At 41.4% G+C, this 22713-nt stretch overlaps 1 protein-coding gene across 3 annotated transcripts; it reads right to left on the bottom strand.

Moving 5' to 3' along the window:
* Window positions 1-666: 666 nt before the first annotated feature.
* LOC310871091 (epidermal retinol dehydrogenase 2-like) lies at window positions 667-21336 on the bottom strand. 3 transcript variants are annotated; one of them, XR_014570297.1, is made up of 8 exons: window positions 21032-21336; window positions 18939-19281; window positions 16200-16331; window positions 14666-14765; window positions 13369-13513; window positions 11253-11378; window positions 3738-4207; window positions 667-3703 (listed from the first exon to the last, which is right to left on the bottom strand). XR_014570297.1 is itself a non-coding variant. In XM_083782572.1 (7 exons), the coding sequence occupies exons 2-7, from the start codon at window positions 19257-19259 to the stop codon at window positions 4111-4113; spliced, it is 921 nt and encodes a 306-aa protein (XP_083638698.1). In that variant the 5' UTR covers window positions 19260-19281; window positions 21032-21336; the 3' UTR covers window positions 667-4110. The 3 variants fall into 3 exon arrangements, 2 of the variants coding, with proteins under 2 accessions (XP_083638698.1, XP_083638697.1); XM_083782572.1 differs by having other exon boundaries at window positions 667-4207; XM_083782571.1 differs by lacking the exons at window positions 667-3703; window positions 3738-4207 and adding an exon at window positions 8059-8652.
* Window positions 21337-22713: the final 1377 nt, after the last annotated feature.

Consider the following 22713-nt stretch of genomic DNA (forward strand, 5'->3'; position numbering starts at 1 on the left):
TACATTTTAAAATCTAACTTCTCATTACCATTCAAAATCAAAATTCACTTATTTTAGAACGACAAGTTGTTCAATGGCCAGCAACAATAAACTAACATGTTTGATGTGGACAGCATAAAACTAAATGTACTGTACTTCATTCTGACAGGCACTGTAAATGTTAAAGGGGGACCTGGAGGACGCATTATTGTCCAAGAACATCTTTTATCCACTTATGCAGAATGAGTGCTACTGTAGCAGTTCCACCTCTGTGCTCGGCATTTATTCTGCCTGCTTAACTTTGAACATTCTGTGTATGTTTCAGTCAACAATGCAAAATATCTCTTTCATATCAAAAGCACGGTCAGTCAATGTGCAACCCGTTTTCTTTCAGCAAAACGCAAAGCTGTGTGCTGTTGTACTATTGCCAATGGCATAGTGGCATTTGTAAATAAAAAAACTACATTGTTTTAAATTGTTTCATACGTATATCTGATAGATCATTTTTCCTGATCATGAGATATTCCCTCTAGTCTTTTGACTTTTTAGTAATTATCCTAGCCTTCAATACAGGACAAATCACTCTCTCATACTTGCTTTCCCCCAAAGAATTTCTTGTGCGTGTCAACTTAAAACGTATGTATAATATTGGAGCATGCATGCTCCAATGTTGTACATTAAAAAAAAAAAAGTACACTTCTGTGCAAAGATGCTGACAGAAAACAACCATTAGACTGGACTTGACTAGGCAGTTAACCAAGATTCCCTCACTAGAAATTGTATTGAAACGTCTGTGGCATACAGGCTCTTTGTAGCATTGTCTGTTGGATGGAATGTTTAGAAATTCACTGAATACTATGAATGAGTCATCTGTAGCCACAGACAGCTTCATATGGCTTAGTATAAAAAACACTTTCTTAGAATCCCTTTCATTGGGTTTCAATGTTCCTGAGCATAATCAATTTGCCCTGTGTGTGTACGTGTGTGGTTCTAGTCTAGTGTATTGTGTGTGAAATGGCTTACTTGGACCAACTAAACAAAAATAACTCAAAATAAACTACCGGTAATCAACATACAAGTACATCATTTGACAATACATACGTTTTAGAACATGAATTAGATCCTAATATGAACAATAACACTCTGGCCAGATTTGAGCTGGAAAGGGGAATATCACTCATTTTTCATCGTTCAAGTTTTCTAAAAACTGTACAAAATCTGTACAATACTGCATTAGTGAAGATTCATTATTGTCTACCCCAAATCAGAAACAAAAGTTTGTACTGTACAGAGCGCATCTGTTGTGATGTAATTGAACATGTTTGAAAGTAGTTGAGTTTGATAATTTGACTAGTTTGGGATTTTAAATATTGCTCTGTCACAAATCTTGACTTATTTAATTTATATTTTTTGACCCACGATTTTGTAACCCATTTTTCACCCCTGTGTCAATCATCCTGTGATGTGATCCTGGGCTCTACACACCCTCCGCCAACCTAGGGAGAGCAACGGACTTAACTCATGCTTCCTTCATGCTTGAGTGTCCAAGTTGCTCCTTTACACCTGACAGGGGGGAGTTTCCCTGGTTGGACGTAGCGCGTGGAAGGAACACGTTATTCCAACCAGTTCCTTTCCCCTCCATCAGGCGTCCCGGCTGGCCAGGGGGAGGCAGTTTAGAGACCAGGATTACTGCATGTTTTTGTGAGGGTACCTACCCTAGGGGACACAGGGAGAACATGCAAACTCCACACAGAAAGGCCCTTTCGCCAACCCCGCCTTCGGGTATGGGCACTGATGACGCGGAGGAGGAAACACGCCGCCAGCACCCACAGCGCCCCGAGCGGGAATCGAACCCAGGACCTTCTAGCTGTGAGGCGACAACACTACCAACTGTGCCACCGACTTAAATATACTACAACAAAAGAAAAACATGATTTTTGAAATTGAGTGTATCCCCCTTTGCTTTCACGCCACCTTCATAAATGGACATGTACAAATGTACACACGGTAAACATCACTATATAGTTCCAAAACTGTTCCTTCAAACCTTCAAATCCACACCATGATATATCACCATCAAACAGCTATACTAAGAGGCTGAAAGCAATCACTATTTATGTTTTAGTGGACTATGTTGTTGTTTTTAATAGTGTACACATTTTAAGATAGGCTACAATCTTGGAATGCACTAGGGCACTAATTATTTTGAGATAATGTCAATGGTCACCAAACAACAAAATAATTGGTGTTATATGATACAACAGTCCAGTAACAATCTATAATTTATTTTTAATTAATTTCTTAGCTACTTAATGCTACTCTTAACCTAGCTGTAGATGTAACTTGATTAAGAGTGATGATTACAGAAATGTGTGAAAAGAATGAGTCTAATTAGTGTCCCCTGCCTAGATCTAGGCACACACTGGAATGTTAACTACCTAAATAAAAAAACAGAGGCACTGGTGTGTACAAGACCCTGTTTCACTATTTGTGTAAAACAAAAAAATAAAAAAGAAAGAAAGAAAGAAAAAAAGATACGAAGAAAGGCCTGATTATGAGACATACTTAACCCCTTAAAACCGGGAAAGCACTTAGTGCTGCAAGCTTGTACATTGTGCTCATTTTGAACATATTTGAGAACTACTGATTTAGTAGGGGGGGGGGGGGGGGGGGGGCTACAATTTGTTACTGTGCGCAACTGTGCGATCAGTGAACAAATATTCTCCAGCACTTGCGTCATGCGCGCCCACCCCTCTAGACCAGAAAGCACGGCTAGGACACAGGGAACAACCAGAGTTAGAGAGTGGACAGCCCCACTTTCAATGGAAGTTGCTCAGTGGCGTTGGAACTCGGAAGGACCTGGAAGAACGCTCTACTTATTTCGATTTGGACAGCAACATTTGGTGTCCAAAATGCGGAAGTACTAACGAGCGTTGCGCATTAAACCCCAGCTGCGTGGGGTTTACTCGTGTTACAGTACATGCACGGGCAAAAACTGCCCGACTGCAGTTAATTTGTGCCTTTGTACCGCGACGCTGCCGCCATGTGAAAACTTCTGACAAAAGGTAAAGTGTGTGTGCGTGTTCCAAAGATACTAGAGTGTGTGTAGCGAGAGTGTGTGGGGGCGGGAGGGCGGGCAAACTCCGACTTTTTTAAGTGAACGCGTATGCCGGCACTGGGAACTGGGGTTTATGCTAACAGCTAGCGAGTTAAGACAGATTGATCCTGGGAAATTCAGTCATGACCACAGGGACGCCAAAAATCTGTCCCTCAATCGTAGAGTGAAATTATTACATAATATTACATTATGATTTATGAGTTATTTAGTTAGTTATTTATCATAAACTAAAATAAACCTATGATTAAAAACACAATAGTCAAAAACTTGATGATTTATCAAAGTATGGAACTTGAAGGATAGTTAAATTGTATGCATCTAAAACCTAAGTAGTGACTCCAGCTGCTGGATAAAAAACTAGTATTAGTATTAAAAAATACTTATTCAAGTATGAAACTTAAAGATTTTGAGCACTTGGCTAGTGGGAAGATCAGTCTGGCTATTCTGTACCATCCACACTGCCACAAACCATACTCAGCTAGTTTGGAAATAAAAGCAATTTCAGATCATTAGAATTACACATGAAACTCTACAATTCGTAATATTATTGTAATAAAATACAAATGAGAAACTCTAGTAGATAAACAATAAAATAGGCACATAAATCTCTCAGTGTAAGCCATTGAAATAATAAGGAAACAGATTATTTGGAGAGTAAGCTAGAAAACTAGATACTGAAGGGAAAACAGACTAAAATTCAAAATGTCAATGCATTTTTGGCAGCCTTTTTTGCCATTTTGAGCCTACTATGTGCCTTTTACTTGTGTTTTAATAACACAAAACATATTGAATAATAATATACCATGTTATCTGTCATAGATCTCACAAAGAAATGTTGTGCAAATGCTTTGAGTAACCTTTGCATTGGATAACGTTTTGAGTAACGTTTGTCGTGGCAGCCAGATTTTCTTACCATTGTGAAATTGTACTGCAACATAGTAGAACTAAAGCAGAGTTGGCTTCTATTAAGGGACAGCGATGTTCTTAACTGCTCCCCTTTACAGCTGTCCCCTTTACAGTAGTTTTTTGTCACGTCCTTTGAAATCATCCATGAGGTTGAAGGCTCCCACGTACCCACCGAGCAGTAGGCCCTGTTTCTGGGTTAGCATACTGTCAAGAAAGAAACACAGAAGACAAAGGTTAGCAGGGTCTCGCTGTTTGTTATGCCCCAGGACAGTGCCCGTAAAAAAACCAACAAATAAACAGATGAGAAAGATAGTTAACAGTGATCGTGTTCCCACTACAAACTTGACGTGCTTCATACTGTATAATAGAGAAACGTGGAGAAACTAACATGACCTAGGGGGGAATAATATGAGTAACTTAAGATCCTTTCTACTTTCATTGTGATGTGTGGCCATTGCATGCTGTTTTGGTGTTGACGTCACATTTAATGACATTTCTCTGCAAAGACAGAGAAATGTACAGTATTTGAGAGAAGTTGATCTATTTAGTAAAAGACCATTAATCATCATCGAGTAAATAAGCCTCCGTCATAGGGTTACATCACAGCACAGAGCTCAGTAAAATCAATGCCAGTATGGAAGACTGGCTTTAGCGTCAAAAAAAAGAGTAACCTCTTGTATTTGGGAATAGTTTTACCCAGGTGACACATTAAAATGATTGATTTAATGACAATCTATTCAAACAATGGCTCCCTTTTAAAAGCCTGTGTCTGTGCTTGGTGTGACAATAACAGCATCATGTTCCATTTAACAGTATTATCTTATTTATCACAATCCAAATGCTATTTATACGTTAACTACTGATATGGAGTGCAGAGCCAAGTTCTGGTGAACAGGCACAGAACGGAGCGAGTTGTGTTGAATATGGTTCGGTGTACTAGAATGCCTCTTCTGCTGTGTGGTTATCCTCTTCAATAGTACAGCATGTTTAAAGTTCTACCTGACTGGGAGGATGATCAGTAGATCTTGTGCCGCGAGCACTGGGGGAATATGTAATATAATAACCAGTAATAAGATGCCCTGAGGGCGAGAAACGAAGGGCGAGGTTGCGTGCACACATCCGCCTGGGTGACGGCAGACTGCTGGGCGAGCGCTGGCGCTTTGGCATGGGGGAGGGGGGGGGTCAGATCAATATATGGAATGAATTCTGTACTGGCCATATATGGAGTGAGTGTACAGGGTTTGATGAGGTCAGATCAACATAATGGAATGTCAGAACAGGTCAGCTCCATATATGGAAATATGCGTGATTGTCACGAGGCGTGACCATATATGGAGGTGTGATGTCACGAGGCTTGACCATATATGGAGGCATGGGGTGACTAACAGACGGACGGACATGCAGGTTTTCATAGTAGATGCGACCTACAGTTGCAATAATACCATATTAGATCTGCAAGCAGAGATGACCAGGCCCTCGAGCGTCAGTGCACGTTACGGGCAAATATCGAATAATCAGAACTGCGAGTAACTCTACTGAAGGACAAGGATTCCAGTGAGGCGACTGACTCATGACTCTACAGTAATATACAGTCCAGAGTCCAGACATTGACCACAGCAACACTCAAATACCTCATAGTAAGGTTTTATTGCATGGGTGAGCCAATTTCATCCATTGTTGACAAGGTCAAAAGCCGTTAAATAATGCATAAATTAGTATCTGCTACAGTACTAAAGATGACTATAGACAGTAAAAAGAGGCTTAATAAAAGGACAATATATCAGAGGTTTAGGAGTGTAGCAACTCGGCGCCTCTGGCATGTCCATGGAAGTCTGTATAGGGTTTGTCAAACCTACCACTCAAAAAGGAATGGATGCTGCACCTTATTGCGACAGTAGGTTGCATTTACTATGAAAACCTGAATTTCCGTGTCACTCTCCATATATGGAGCTGACCTGTTCTGACATTCCTTATTGATCCTCCCCACCTGTCCCTCTTCGATGTCTCCCTTTTGACTGATACCTGTCCATTCAAACTCTAGACGGGCCCGCCCCAAAGTTATTAGTGCAGCCGTGCCCGGCAGCTGTTGAAAACTAGAGTTCAACAGGCCCGAAACTTAAGGCCGGGCCTTACCTGGGCCCTCTTCAAACCCGGTACACTCATGACACGCTCCATATATGGCCAGACCTCATCAAACCCTGTACACTCAAGACACTGCCCCCGCTGCCACCCTTAGATATGGAGCTGACCTGTTCAGACATTCCTTAATAATCCTTATGTTGATCTGACCTCATCAAACCCTGTAGTGTACACTCAAAACACAGAATTCATTCCATGTTGATCTGACCCTCCCCATGCCAAAGAGCTATCGCTCGCCCAGCAGTCTGCCATCACCCAGGCGGATGCTTGCACGAGACCTCGTCGCATGATTCAACAGGATCCTGGATGGCTTGATTCTAAAGGGCAGTCCATACTGTCTCCGACCATCGAACTTTGTCGGAAAGCTCTGGTACAACTACAACATGACGTCACTCGCAACTTCTGAAAATCATTCCTCCGAATTTGTTCTGAAAGCTGCACTCCCAGATGTTGTGACTCTCCGAACTCTACTTCCGAGAAAAAATTTAAGTCTGATCTTTCCGACGAAAAGTTTGGTGGTCGGAGACAGTATGGACTGCCATTAAGGTTAAATTAATTGATAAATATTTTTGTAAATCTCTAGGAAAATGCAGATTTCAGTGGAACCAGAAAGCCTCGACTGAGGAATTGACCTGCATGGCAGGTCAATTCTAAACCTTTTAACCACATACTGCCAGTTATGGTCTTTAAATAAAAAGTTTGAGAACCACTGCCCTTAACGTTTTTCACTAAAAACATTAGTTTGAATTGCTTCCAACAATGGAGATGTAAATGATTTGCACTAAAAGGCAGGTTTTAATAATTAATTTTTAACAAGAAATGCATCAACAATGGGAATGTAGTAAATTAGTGCAAATGAATGGAAGTGCATTTAATAATGGGTGAATACAGATGGAAATACTGTTTGAACCACAAATCTGGAATAAATCAGTTAATATTCATTGCCCCTTAAATCACTCACAGCTTATCAGCCTTGGATGACAAACCTCTCCACACCCCAAACAATGACTGTACTCTAGTGGTGAACAGAGCTGAAGGCGGAACAATACGCCATATTAAAACCTCACATCACAAAGACTTGTATGAAGCCCCAACACAGGCGACATTCAAGACACAATATGCATTTGTTAAGGTGGTTCTTCACATGACAAGAAGCTTTCCAATATGGAATGAGTCTGACTGTCCTTGGCTAAAAAGAAAAAGACATCTTCATAATGCTCTTATCAAAAGGTAATTAAAGGGTGAAGTAACTCAGCTTGAATAATAAGCCTGTAGAGAAGTTGCATTTAATGTCTTGCACGAGATAATTTTATATCATACAAGTGAGGTCAAATGATAGATCATGCCTCCAGTGTCAACATGCACTTAGCTCTCCTTCCACTCAGTGCAGTGGTATTAAGGCTCTTTGCTGCTTCAAGTTGAAAAGGAGTCTAGGTCCCATAATATATAATCAGAAGAACTGGTTTCAAGTGCAAGACACTACATAATCACACAGCACACTTCTCGTTAGCCATGATAAATGACGATTTCAATGACCAATGTTGAAATAAAATTCAGTATCGGTGCTGCAGGGCAGCTGTGGAATTTAATTGGCCCTCATTCAACTGTGGTTTACTATTATGGATAAAATGAGTTCTCCATAAATGGCTTAGTGCACACGCTATTCTCCCTCAGCAATGTTTGCATGGCTCATGCATTATGAGCATAATGACTTCATTATAAGACTGTAGCATGCGTTAGAGCTCTACAAGCTTACATTTGTTGTGAGCTTGCATGTGTCATGCCAGCTTGATGATCAGCCATTCAGCAAGAGACACCATATAGTGTATAATTGAAACAAATGCCATGTGGACCCATAAAATATAAAAATCTTTATTAAACACTTTCAAAACTTGACATTTGATAGACCATTGAACATAATGACAGAATGCGCATGTAAACTGTGTTAGATAGTAACAGGAAGTATCAACAGGAACTCAAAGCACCATGGCAGAGAATTAACTTATGTTATTCCCATCAAATGCAAAACAATACACCATCTCAGTTTCATGGTGGACTTCACGCCAAACAAGAATGTGACTTTTCATGATAAAGTGCTTTTATAAAACCAGCCGTAGGCCGGTATAGTGAGTCATGCCAACACCACAACCACCACCACCCAAACCGTGCACTCCACAGGTGAAATTCTACAGGGCCATTATGAGCTGAAGAGGACAGCTAAAAACAGCCTGTGTGCAAGCTAGCACCAGTGAAGTTTAGGACATGCGTGTGCCAACAGTATACACACACCAGTATACAAACCAGTGTATGTTTGCGTATGTGTTCATGTATGTGTCTGTGAACATTTGAGAGGCGTGTGTGTTGTGCGTATGTGTTCATGTATGCATGTGTCTGTTGTGCGTTAGTGCAGTTTGCGGTGTGGCCTGGGAAAAGCATTGTCACGGTCATATACATTGTCGTAGACGCCCAGGTAAGTGCCATACAGGTTGGACACCTTCCAGTACACAGAGCTACAAAAAAATAAGAGAAGAACTGAGATCACAATCAACCCAAAATGTGTATACATTTTGTTTGAAAGCAATGATCGATAAATCAAATCATTTTATTTGGGACACTATTTAAGTGGGAACAAAAGGCAGGCCCAGTTTAAAATGTACTGCAGATTAATAACCACACTCTGGTATATCTCTCTCCACACTGATACAAGTCTCTTTAACAACTTAGCGCATTATTATATGTTACATATACACACGGTCACACGCGCCTATAATGACATGCCCAAAATAGGGATGTTAGGTTGAAAGTGGCTAAAGGACATTACACTAACAATGAACTCCATGCTGATGGGTGTTCACTGCTGCCATATGGTTCTGCGCTACATGCATACTTATTGATGTCAACCCTTGGTAAGCAACAAGGACAAACAGAGATCTGCGCACCAGGGAGCACGCTTATCAAGTTGCAATTCAACTGATGACAGAAGAGAGAAGGGAACTAGAGAAATGGGGAAAGGACAACGATGCATTTAAACTTTGCCGAACTTAAATCCCATTGTTCCCATGTCAGTAACATGGGGGGGGGGGGGGGGCACTCCAGGAGTGAGTAATAGACTTGGAGTATATATGAATAAAGTCGGCACCCGGAGGAAACCCTGAGGCGAAATGGACATAGTTGCCGAATTTGGTATTGCAGCGTGGGCCCAAACAATGCATTCTGTTCCTACCCGGAAGGAGGAGTGAAATCGCCTCATGCGCTTTAGAGCAACTTAATGCAAATGCAAGTGGATGGGAGGAGAACTCGGGTGCCATCTCTATTCATATATACTATAAGGTAATAGAGCGTCGCAGTCCCGCCCCCTTTCACGTAGAAGATTAGTTTTTAATCTGATCTCAGGTCAAAATGGGTTACCAATATTTATGGGCCGTCAGTTTGAGGACCACCGCAAAGTCATTACGGAGGACAATTTTACAGTACACCTGCCTGAAGAATATGACATTATCCAGAGGTCTTACCCAGGGGTTGAGGGTCTACTAAATAAAGCACAGTCTACATCGACACTGTCCTATGTCTAAAACATAACTTTTCAGAATGGGTCATTTAGTCACAAGCTTGTAATTACTTCATTGGTTCAATAATTATAAAACCCACAGACACTTGTCCGTGACATTTTATCCTTTATAGCATGTTATGTAGACAGCACTACAATTGCATTGTATGTAGTCATAGCACGTCATAGTACATATGTATAGCATAGTAGTATAGATGTATAGTTTATATGTATAGTTTCATTATATAGATATTCCACTGTTACTTAGCTTACGCATGTTTCTATGTGATGTATTCCCATGCTTTTTTGTTCTTGCTTAATGTAAATCGCTCTGGATTAAGAGCGTCTGCTAAATGCCTAAATTGTAATTGTTGAACCAGTACAGAGTGCTTTTACATTTTATCCTGAACCAGTACAGAGTGCCTTTACATAAGTCATGTTTTACACCAACACCACCACATGCAGAGAGGGGGAAGTTGTGAGGGTTTAATTATGTCTGAGCTGACCTGTGACTGAGTAGGTCATAACCTGTAGGGCAACATGTGGCGTTTAGTCAAAGCGCCTGCGGGAATCTGACTGCGTAACACATGTCAGAGGAGGGGGTTTCTACAAGTACTAGGGTTGAATCTGACTGTAACACATGTCAGAGGAGGGGGTTTCTACAAGTACTAGGGTTTAATCTGACTGTAACACATGTCAGAGGAGAGGGTTTCTACAAGTACTAGGGTTGAATCTGACTAACACATGTCAGAGGAGGGGGTTTCTACAAGTACTAGGGTTGAATCTGACTAACACATGTCAGAGGAGGGGGTTTCTACAAGTACTAGGGTTGAATCTGACTGAGTAACACATGTCAGAGGAGGGGGTTTCTACAAGTACTAGGTTGAATCTGACTGTAACACATGTCAGAGGAGGGGGTTTCTACAAGTACTAGGGTTGAATCTGACTGCGTAACACATGTCAGAGGAGGGGGTTTCTACAAGTAATAGGGTTGGGTGGGATCCCGAGTAACCGGTTCCATCACATTTGGAACGATTTCTAGAACCGGCAATGTCGGCATGTGGACTTCACGTCTGCTATACAATTACAATGCCGGTGGTTCTCAAACATTTAAGGACAACCATAAACCTTGTTCTTGAAAGGTGCTACATAAATAAAGCTTTATAACTCATGCGTACAAATTGACCCATAGAATCCTTTTAGATCAACGACAAATTATTCCATAGCGCGGTACGGCTCACCGCTCCAAGAGATGGGTCAAATGCGGCGAACAAATTTCACATACATCAATGTACGTGACAAATAGGACTTTAACTTTAGGTTCCATTTGTACACTCTTAGAGTTAGACCTGTTCGGGTCCATTTGGAACCCGCTATCCTATCCCATTATGGTAACCGTTAAGGAATCGGACCATTAAGAGGAAATCCTTAAGGAACCAAGCATTGTAAAAATCCTAAAGCTCCTAACCCTAAGGACAGGGTGATCAAGAGCAAGAGTGTGTGAAGAGGGGAGAAAGGGTACGTCACATACAGGCTCAGAGATGGAGAGACAGATATACTAACTTCTTGAGTGCAGCCATGAGGTACATGCTCCTCGGCAGCAGTAGATAGGTTTGGTCCGTTAGGACAGCCTTGATTATCTTCTTGGCTACGTAGTCCGGGTCTAGGATTGGCATCACTGTTGGCCATCTAATGGAGGGAAAAAGAAAAGTCACCAAGACCAAACCACCTCAATTAAACGGACAGCGAAACTAACAAACAAATACGAGAGATAACCAAAATACGAATAGGCTCCACTAGAGACGACCGAGCCGCAACACTAGCAACAATAGCTGTTGGGATGATATTTGGCAGACATTTGACCCAATTTCTCCCTTCATTGTCAAAGGCAAATATGAGACGTGTGGGGACAAGATTACATACACGTCCCTCAAAAATACATAAATTATAAAATTTCATTTGAGGGGCGCTAGCCCCTCCTATATAAACCGGTTTAATGTTTGTTTTTAGTTCAATGTTTGTTTTAAAAAACGCCATTGACAAGACAATTTAATGTTTGTTTTACATAATCATTACATCACCTAATCTTAAAATGATAAGAGCGCCCCTCACTTCACACAGGTGTGATTTTTATATACTACCACACTATTTTGCATATATTGGTCATATTATTTTCTTTTGCCATGTTCTGTATGGGTGTGTCACAAATATTGTATGTTGTTTGATGGCTGCTATTCAAATAAAGCCACCATTGTTATGGGTCATATTTTGCTTCGCTGTCACTACTATGCATGTGCAACCAGCAGCAGATTGTGTGCTTCTGGGGGAAGCTTTCAAAAGGGTCAACAAGTTGGAACATTTTTAAATAAATACATTCCAGCCGTTTATGTTGGGATATGGGCCAACATTTCAATAACGGTGCATCCCTAGTTTTGGAATAAAGCTTTTTAAAATGCAGCGTTTATATGCCCATCCTTTTCAGAATGGACAAATTATATATTTTTAAATACAGAATGTGATCATATCGCCATCAGTTTATATCAGTTATCGGCCATAACCGCAATCATCATGTCAGATATCGGCCATAACAGCAATCATCATGTCAGATATCGGCCATAACAGCAATCATCATGTCAGATATCGGCCATAACAGCAATCATCATGTCAGATATCGGCCATAACAGCAATCATCATGTCAGATATCGGCCATAACAGCAATCATCATGTCAGATATCGGCCATAACAGCAATCATCATGTCAGATATCGGCCATAACAGCAATCATCATGTCAGATATCGGCCATAACAGCAATCATCATGTCAGATATCGGCCATAACAGCAATCATCATGTCAGATATCGGCCATAACAGCAATCATCATGTCAGATATCGGCCATAACAGCAATCATCATGTCAGATATCGGCCATAACAGCAATCATCATGTCAGATATCGGCCATAACAGCAATCATCATGTCAGATATCGGCCATAACAGCAATCATCATGTCAGATATCAGCCATAACAGCAATCATGTCAGAAGACTCAGATATCGGCCATAACTGCAATCATCATGTCAGATATCGGCCATAACAGCAATCATTATGTCAGATATCGGCCATAACAGTAATCCTTGTGTCAGATATCGGCTACAAATTTCATGTCGTCCAACCTGAATCCTTATGCCGTTCCTTTAAGCTTCAGTCATTGGCTGTCATGGCTGGGCCATAAAACCAAACCACTAACATGGCCTAATGGACTTTCTACACACCCCACCCCTACACGGAAACCCACTTAAGGCAACCAAGAAAATCTATAGGAAGCCATTATCACAGAGATAATGTACTACTAAACAGCCCTTCACAGCAGTGATGACTCAATAAGAAATGAAGAGCTAGGGGGAAAGAGAAAGGAGTGAAAGTGGGAGAGGGAAGAGAGGAGACACAAAGAGAGAGCGAAGAGCAGATAAACTGAGAAAACAGAGAGAGTACTCTGAGCAAACATTCTGAAGTACCGTAGATGTAGCCAAGAAACTCTGCTGATCAAAATCATATTAAAAGCATTTAAGCAATAAATCCCCCTTACAATGAGGTTCAAGTGTTGTGCACAGTCTGTGCTGCGTCTAATGACCTTCTTGTGAGACCAATGTGTGACCTTTGTGAAATCCAGTGCGGTGACCTACTTGGTTCTAGCACCATCGAACATGCCAGTGTTGATGAAATAGGGGCAGACAATGGTGGTTTTCACGCCATCTTTCCCCAGTCCCAGGAGCTCCAGGCCAATGGACTCAGCAAAGCCTACCGCTGCAAACTTACTGGCACAGTAGTCTGAAAGAGGGTGGGGTTTAATGTCACAGGACAACAAATAAGAGTTATAAAGGGTGTATTCAAACCAAGATCCATGCTTTGATCATTTTTATCTTTTTCTTAATCTAGACAACTTAAAATCATCCCATCATCCTTTTTTCATACATCGGTTATATTACATTACATTACATGTAAACAGTAAAAGTAAAAGTCAGGGAAGCTGGAACCAAGGCATCTCTGAGGACTCTTGTCGATTACGTTTGTCGCATTCCTAAGTCAATCATTTGATGACCGGGTCATCGGTCAATAGGATACTCAGTAGGTCGGAGACTCCACCGGTCATCAAATTATTGACTTAGGAATGCAGGCAAAGAATCTCCATGAATTAAAGACTTCATGAGATGTGAAATTGATAGAAAATATGAAATAGTTTGGGTGAACTACTTTAGTCAAATATTTCAACCTACTCCCGTTTGAATTATAGAACAGACATAAATACATCTGCCCAGTGCTGTACTCCCATATGATTTAAAAAAATATTATTTCCTGGATTGGGCAGCGCATTTAAGAGGTTGGCTTTAAGTCAATGGCTCAGGCATACCTTTGGCTTTCAGTCTGACAGGGTAGGGTAAAAGGGTGGCTCAGAGATACTGAATCAACCTCCCCCACTATCTGTCTCCTGATTTGGGTGAAAAGTCAGACAGGGTTCTGCAGAGTGAAGCTCCATTAAATATTAATCTCTACTCAAGGCCAGAACAATCTGGCACGAGCAGAGATTAGCTCTAGCTGATGTAACGTTAATGAAGTTAGCCAGATCGCCTCATACTTTTCTGATGCTTAAATCTATCCTATAATCTCATGGTAGTTGGGGACTGTTGGGAGACAAAGGCTTCACTAGAAGAAAAATGTACGGTACTTTGTACAATGATCAAAGACCACACAATGGACCCAGCCTGGGTTGAGGAATCCTTTCCTCTTCCTATAATGCTACATCATACTCTGGGAATACGAGCAAAGTACACTACAACACAGATTGTTTAGTGGAGGATAGGCAGCCATGATATGTTTTAGAACACTCAATTATGGCAAAAGTACCAAGATGCGGTGAAATACAGCAAAAGTATTACATGCAACGCATTATATTACTGAAAGATGTCATGACAAACTACACACCTGCCAATCCAGGGAGACCTATGAGTCCTGCGGAGCTAGCGATGCTGACCAAGTGGCCATGGTTGTTGGCAATCATGGCTGGCAGGAAGGCCTTGTAAGTCTGAGGAGAGAGAGAGAGAGAGAGCACATGTCACAAAAGATATCAAAATGCCTAAACCTAGCAGTTGCATTGCATGAGAGATGCTTGATTGTATTGCTTCTATTGTTCTTTTGGAGAATCAACACAAACTTGTTACATATGCAGACATGAATGAAACGTACTGTGGCATTATCTAGTGTTCAGTTGCGAGTGAGAAATTGATTAATTAACTCATGCATTACTTTAAACCAGATGGTCTGATGGCTTTGCACATTCACAGGGAGGTCTGACTGGCTAGACTCTTTGCAAAACTATTATGGTTCTGAAAAGATAATTAAATCAAATACGATTTTAATGAAGTGCAAAATACAAACTGTTGGCTGGTGGGGGGGGGGGGAGCATACTTAGTTTAGACTAGTCATTGGTTAAGGTTAGGTTTACCGTAGGTGTGCTGCCCCGTGGGAGGTTAGGTTTAGGGTTTGAGATAGGTTGTAGTACTAATGACTGGTCTAACCAATGACTAGTCTAAACCTAAAACTGTCTAAACTAAGTACTGCACCCGGCTGGTGGAACAATGGGGTTGTGACTGTACAGCATCACCCGCTTCGAATGTTAAACCTATAATCACCAGTATGTTCTTATCAAGACCAGTCGTTGTAGCCAGTATGGACATTTTCACATACTGCGAGTAGGCGATTATGAAATGCGGAAGTGAAATTACTGCAGTCAGAGCGAAAACGGTGTGAAACTGACTTAAACGGCCTGTTAAGAATGATATGAGGTTATGGGAATTACGCGGCCGGTTAAGACCGACGTTAGCCGTTACGCCAGTAATAATCGGACAATGCTGACAATGTCAGTATGTGGAAATGTAGGGGACTTTGTGTGAAAAAGCCTTAAGTAGGATGTTAGTATCAGGCAAAACATACAAAAAAAAAGGAAGTAGAAATGCCACATGGAATGCGATTGCAGACACGTGCACATATTGGTCAGTACAGTAGCTTTGTCTTTATGAAACAGTCATACAGGCCGTAACCATCAATTCGATGTTGCATAATGCAGCGGGTCTTTTATGACCCAGTTTTAATTCAGCCTTGGACTTTGTATGAATCTCTTTCATACACAATAAGTCTTGTATCGTCTGTGGACAAAATAAATGCAAAACTTGAGGCTATACAATGGCAGTCATGCATAAAAGTACATGGGTAATCAATATAATAAGTCTTAAACAAGACTATTATGGGGCATTATCATAACCTTAAATATAAAAAAATAATAGATTCCTCATTGGCCGCTGCCGTTTGTTAGGAGCCATAAATTACTGTGACGCATGCTCATGCTTTCGCGGTGCTTCGCAAGGAATCTCGGGAAAATGTTGCCCTCCTTTGAGCACATACACTCCAGAGCCAGAAGGGGCGTCTAATAACTACACATCATCCAGCATGGTCTACTGACCCAGAAGTGAGCCATTGCGTTGACTTCCATCGTTTTCTCAATCAGCGTGTCTGGAGAATCCATGAACTTCTTCCCCGTCACAATGCCAGCATTATTCACCAGGATGGTGACATCTCCTACCTCACGCTTCACCTGCAAGAGTTACATAAAACAAATATCAGTAAGGAGACATTTACAAAAGGACATAAAAATAATGTACAGTGAATGAATGCCTTTATTGAAGACTCAGGGTCCATAGAAAAACACATGTGTTTGTGCCTGGAGGCGTGATCAATGACATTTGGCTATTCTGAGTAGCAAAAGAGCATTGACCACGCCTCCAGGTCTTAAGTTAAGCACAGCACCATCTAGGCCTTTTGAGTAAAATTCTCATGGCATCATTACACGCTACTTGAAGTTTCTGAATACTTGCTTTTTTGTAGCTTGACCACAAGTGGGCAGTGTAGAGTAGTGTACAGTATGCTCTAAAGTAATCTTAAGTGATTCTGAACACATACTGCATTTACGTGCGAGGGGTTCCCTGTGCATACATCCTACGACACCGTCTGTGTTTATAATCTGTACAGTGATGCTGTTCAAGCAAATGTTGATCCTTCCAATAGAAATCTCACAAGTCTACTCTAAACATACAGTAACAGTCCAACATGAGCAAACATGATCAAATGGAAGCGAGCGACAGCCACAACCCCGTCGTGGTCTGGAAGCGTCATTCAAAACCCTGATAGGGTTGTGTGAAGGGGGAGCTACTACCTGGTTCATCTTCTTGTACGTGGGTGACTGGTCTATTTGGCAGCCCGTTATCAACCACCTAGCAACATTATAGCGTTTTCATAAAGTGTGCAGTCTCTTGTAAAGGGTCAATAAAAAATGTGAACGCAACGGGACTTTGCCATTTTATCTGGAGATGGTCGCAGACTAAAAGAGGCCTCAGACACTTTTGAAGCATCAAAGGAGACTTTGATTGCTTTGGAGGGCATGGAATGTTACCCTCCCCTGACCACCTCAGGGCCTCTGTTTACTCAACAGTAAAACAGCTGACAAACTAATCTAGGGCACATTAGCTCAAGTTTCAAACAGGACCAGTCTATTTGTGTTATTACCTGTTGTACCATGGCCACAGAAAATACTAATTTCTGATTCAATGGAACTGGCTGTGGATATCGGACACCAGGTGATTCACTGGTGACCAGAATGTTTGAGGCGAGGTATCCTGAGATCTGACAGCCTTTGTTTTGTTGACAGTACTGTAATTAAAAACAGTCAGTCCCGATGTACTGTAGGAAAATAATAGACTTTGTATAGGGAGATCTTAACCTCAGACTCAGTCTTTTTCCAATATTCAAGAACGTTGTGTATTGCAGACCCTTTTCATAATGTTTTTTTTTGGCAGGTTTAACAACTGAAGGCAATAGAGCGTCGCAGTCCCACCTCCTTTCATGACGACGCCAGGCCAGGGAAATGAATTCCAATGCATTTTTCCCGATAGACATTTCAAAAAGTATTTATTTAAAGACCTTTTAAGCGTCGTACGAAGCAAACTCGAGTCATGAAAAATCATGAAACAATGTTTTGGACCAAACACATAATTACAAAGAACAAAAACAAAAACAAAAAAGTGTTGTAACCTGCTGTTTTTCTACTTTCTAATTCTTTGTTTGGCCCAAAACATTGCGTTTGATTTGATTTGTCACGACAAGAGTCGGCTTTGTCCGTGGCGTAAACTTCTTTAAATAATTACTTTCTGAAAATTCTGAGGAAAATGAACGTAGATTTATTTTCCGGGTCTCTCGAGGGGGCGGATCGCAGTTCTGCCCCATTTCAAAACAACGAGTGCACCAGGAAATAATTCTCAATTCATTTTCCCCAGACATTTCAAAAAGCATTTATTTAAAGCCCCTTGGCAGGCCTTAAGAGGTAGGGTCCCGCGGCCTGAAGAACCGCCCGCCCCTGGGACTCCTCCAGACATGCTGGTCCCCGAGCACCCACCCTTAAAAGCCTTGAACAAAGCCAACAGCCGAGTTGACAAATCATGACAATAAACACATATTTTTGGGCCGAACAAATTTGAAAGAAGAAAAACAAAACAAAAAAAGGCCTTTTATAATCTTTCCAATTATCTGTTCCAGAAGAATTTGATTTGTCAAATCGGTTGTTGGCTTTGTTCGAGGCTTTAAATCTATGTTTTTGAAATGTCTATGGGAAAATGAATTGGGAATTATTTCCTGGTGCCCTAGTTGTTCTGAAAGGGGTGGGACTGCGACGCCCTCATTGATTGTGGGTGTGATTTTTTTAATGCGTTTGTGTACCAGTCGTGTATAGACTAGACATGCATAAATTTAACCTTCTGACTTTAGGCGCTTTACACATTCAAATCATATCAAATAAATAACGGTAATGCCAAGACCCCAAGACTGCATTTCAATTATTTATTCTTGCATTCTTGCATTTGGAACAGGAGACAAATGTTTCGGCTATCCAGCCCTCATCAGTGATGAAGGCTGGATAGCCGAAACGTTTGTCTCCTGTTCAAAATGCAAGAATTATTTAAATACAGTCTTGGTGTGTGCGACCCATTACCATTATTTATTTGATACATACATTTAACACCCATATACGGCATATAGAGAGCCACATCATCACCACTCAACCAGCTACAACACAAAGAGACTTGGGCAGTCCTTTGTGACAGCAGCCAGTCTAGCCATCAACCTTTGCAAGAAAGCCCAACCCAGCACTCACCTGATCAGCCAACTTGTAGACTTCCGATTTATCACTGCAGTCACACAAATAATAATGGACCTTGACTGCTCCATCCTCCTCAGCCAGCCTAGCGGTCTCCTTCATGCCCTGCTGGTTGATGTCCCACAGCACCACCACCGTGCCCAGGCGTGCAAACTCCAGCGCCATGAGGCGGCCGATCCCGCTGCCCGCCCCAGTGATCAGCACCACCTCGCCACCGATGCTCTTCCTCTTGGAGGGGATAAACATATAGACCAAGGACTCCAGGTTGTACCAGATGGAAAGGAGCATCACTTGGAGCGTTTCCAAGAAGAAATTCATGGTGTCTGATGGGCCTTGTGATCTAGTGGGCAGAGAGAGAGAGACAAATTATTTAATTGATTTACATGGAGTTTCATCATTAGTCACTTAAGCCTGATTCGTACTAAGCAAAAATAACCATCTACACGCGTTATGAGCTTGTAGATCTGCCATTTAAAAATAATTGTGGCCAACTGCACACCAGGTTAGAGAGAAACTATAGACAAATTCACAGAGGGGTGCCCTGGGCGCGGCCATTACTGAGGTGTAATCCATGGAGCAGGTGCCCTGTAGGCCAGGTGTAGCTAATCAGTGCTGCTAGTAAATAATACATTTGCTGCATGATGTAAGGAAAGAGAGAACAATCAGAGGCATTTAGAAACAGGAGCATGGTGTTTGGAGATGAGTAATGATAGACACTTTAAACATATTGAAGGAGTTAATGGATCTGAGGGAACTGGGGAGATTGTTCCAGTCGACAGGAGCTTTAAAGTTAAAAGCACGCCGATCAACTACTTTCCTGATGTTGGTGGGGACTATAAGGTAAAGATGGTCTGTGTGCCTCAGGTTGTATGGTGAGCTGAAGGGATGTAGATATTGTTTTAGATATTCTGGGTAATTAAAGTATATGCATTTAAAGATAAATAATAGCCAGTGAGTGTCTTCGAGCTTTTGGTGTTAGCCAGTTGAGGTGGTACATGGTACAATGGTGGGTCATATAGGGACACCTCAGTATAAATCTATTATTTATGTGTCCCAATTAGTGAAATCAGAAATCACCTGGCTGTATAGCTTTGGGCTATGTTGCTAACCTACCAGAAAACAAGTTTACCATTGTGTAAGAACAAGCCAGCTCTCCCCCTCCCTTCACACACGCCCCTAAAGACTATTAGCCAGGCCCATACTAATATCACTGCCTGGGGCCATTTCATTTTGCATCGCAAAGGAAGATAAATCTGGCTACGTGAGGCAACTAAAACACTACTACAGCAACCAACATGCCCAGGCTACTACTTAATAAAATATGTTTTACTTATACTGTGCAAGAACACACTTTTATTAATCAGTTACAATTAAGCCATTTAGCAGACGCATTAACAAAAAGCATGGCAATACATCACACAAAAGTAGTTATGAATCATAGGTATAAGCTCGCAACAGTGGAATATCTATAAAATGAAACTATGCATAGGCCTAGCCGCCTATATATATATATTTATAGACACACACACACACACACACACACACACACACACACACACACACTATATAGTGCTACATAAACTGCCATCTAAGTCTACATAAAACTGTCCAGTTCAACAGCCTAGGCCAGAGGTTAATTTGTGCAAAGCTGTGTGTGAGCATTTAAAACATCAATTGGTCATCATGGTAAAAGGTCTTGAATGGGTGGGAGTTTAGACCAATATATATGTCCTGTCATATATTCTATTGAGTCATCGGGTGGCATTATCTGGATAGAATGACTGATAAGCACAGCTGTGAAGAGAATGTGCAGTGACAGCAAGGAATAAATGCCCTTGCCTTGACCAAAGGTGAAAGGCAAACGTACCTTAATGTTTGTACTAGAGTTGTTACGATTTGCATCACGCTTATAGTTTCAAATCAGTTAATAACCGCTATTCCGCTAATCCTTGACTTTTTCCAACAATTTCCAAAACGTAGGCCTATAAATATATACATCCGTAAAATTAAAGTAACTATTGTGAATGCTATGAATGCAAAACTTGGTTGAAATAAGTAAACAAGTTATTTGCGTCAGTGCCCTCACTTACCCCCGTGTATCGGATCGGCTTCAGAGGAAATGTGATTTACGAGGTATCTTCTTCCTCAATAGTAGAACAACGCCTCGCTCGGCTATTTAAAGGAGAGTCTGGGAGACCTTTGCACTGGCTAGTGGCTACTGCAGATATACAATGTTAACGTTACACACCAGCGACCATAAGGGCGGATCACTGTACTAAGCTTCTAAAAAATAAAGACACAAAAAAAGTTATCTTTACACTTCAGCGTGCGTGTGTACCTGCAGTTACTCAGGGCCGTCGTACTCGTAACGGTACAGCCGTGTCAGCGCCCCTGTTTTCTAGTAGACTGTCCCATTGACCGGGAGGACGGCCGCGCCGTGATTGGCTAGTTGGTTGTTGGCGGAGATTGTTTCAAGCTGGGTTTGTACCGCACCGGCATTCAATGAAGAAAGATAAACAGTTGAGGCTGTTGAGCATGTGGAGTGTGGCTTGTATGTATATGTAATGTATCGTTTATGTGTCTGTGCCTGTGCCTCTGTGGTGCACATTTTACACAAAATAGCCAATTTTACATATGGAAGCCTAAACTACATTTTATTCAAACGATAGTCGATAGTGATAGCAAGTTAGAAAACTAGTTTCCAGCAAAATATCCCAAAGTGGGCGTAAACATTTGTTGCTTCCAGTGCAGTGGGACCGATGATCAATCACTGCCAACTTATTGTGACAAGATCAGTTGAGTGTTGACAGTGCTAGCTTGTCCCCATGACATTTTTGTGTTATCATTTTAGCTCAAATGTCTGTACTAGTGCTGCACTGTTTACATTTATGTCTAAATAATAGAGTATAGCACAAAGTCTCAGTTGACATGCAAGCCAAGAACCAAGAAGAGCCGATCACAAGTTCACAACACGGCGCGTCCCTCCGGACAATGGGATTGGACTCTACATTCTAGCCCGAAGGAACATAAAACGTCCATTGACTGGTCAGAGACTTCTTTATTTTTTATCAAGGACAACCAACCATGGCAACAACCAATAACCGCCTCCTCTTTTGCGCTAGGCATTGTGGGAATTTGATGCCTTTATGAATGTCTATGGTCCTGACTGTCTGTCTGACTTGCTGACAACAATACATGAGTGACAGTGTTTTTTAATAATAATAGATGGATAGATACCTTTATTGATCCCGTGGGGGAAATTCAGCCACCATGATTTACACTAATTATCTGGTAGGTAAAACCTATAAGGAAACAGGATTTTATTTATTTATAGGCTACCCAGTGTCAGGGACTACAATGGGGATTTGGGAACTAACATAACAATATATTTTTATTTTATCAACTCCACCCCTGAGTCAGGGTAGAGCAAGGAAACCCCGTGCAGCTGGGCTTTAACATTGAGCGCTCGGGTGCATTTCTGCATTTGCCAACCAAAATTTGGTTGGCAAATGTGGAAGTAGACAGTCCTTCCGGGTGCTTCAAAACGCCACTGAGCAACTTCCACTGATATGAATAGAGGGTATGTGCGTGACATCATCATACCTGGATGTTATGCGGGAATGCCCACTGAGTGGCAAAAAACTACTTTCTGGCCTTGACAGCCCATTCATGCAAACAGAAAAGTCCTGTCTGATTGCATTAAACAATGTTAAACTCACCAACATTGCAGCTGTACGAAAAGCTTGAATTATCCTCTTTCTATCTGCAAAGT

The sequence above is a fragment of the Protomyctophum parallelum genome (genome assembly GCF_964188405.1).
Source record: "Protomyctophum parallelum genome assembly, chromosome: 14".
NCBI classification, from domain to species: domain Eukaryota; kingdom Metazoa; phylum Chordata; class Actinopteri; order Myctophiformes; family Myctophidae; genus Protomyctophum; species Protomyctophum parallelum.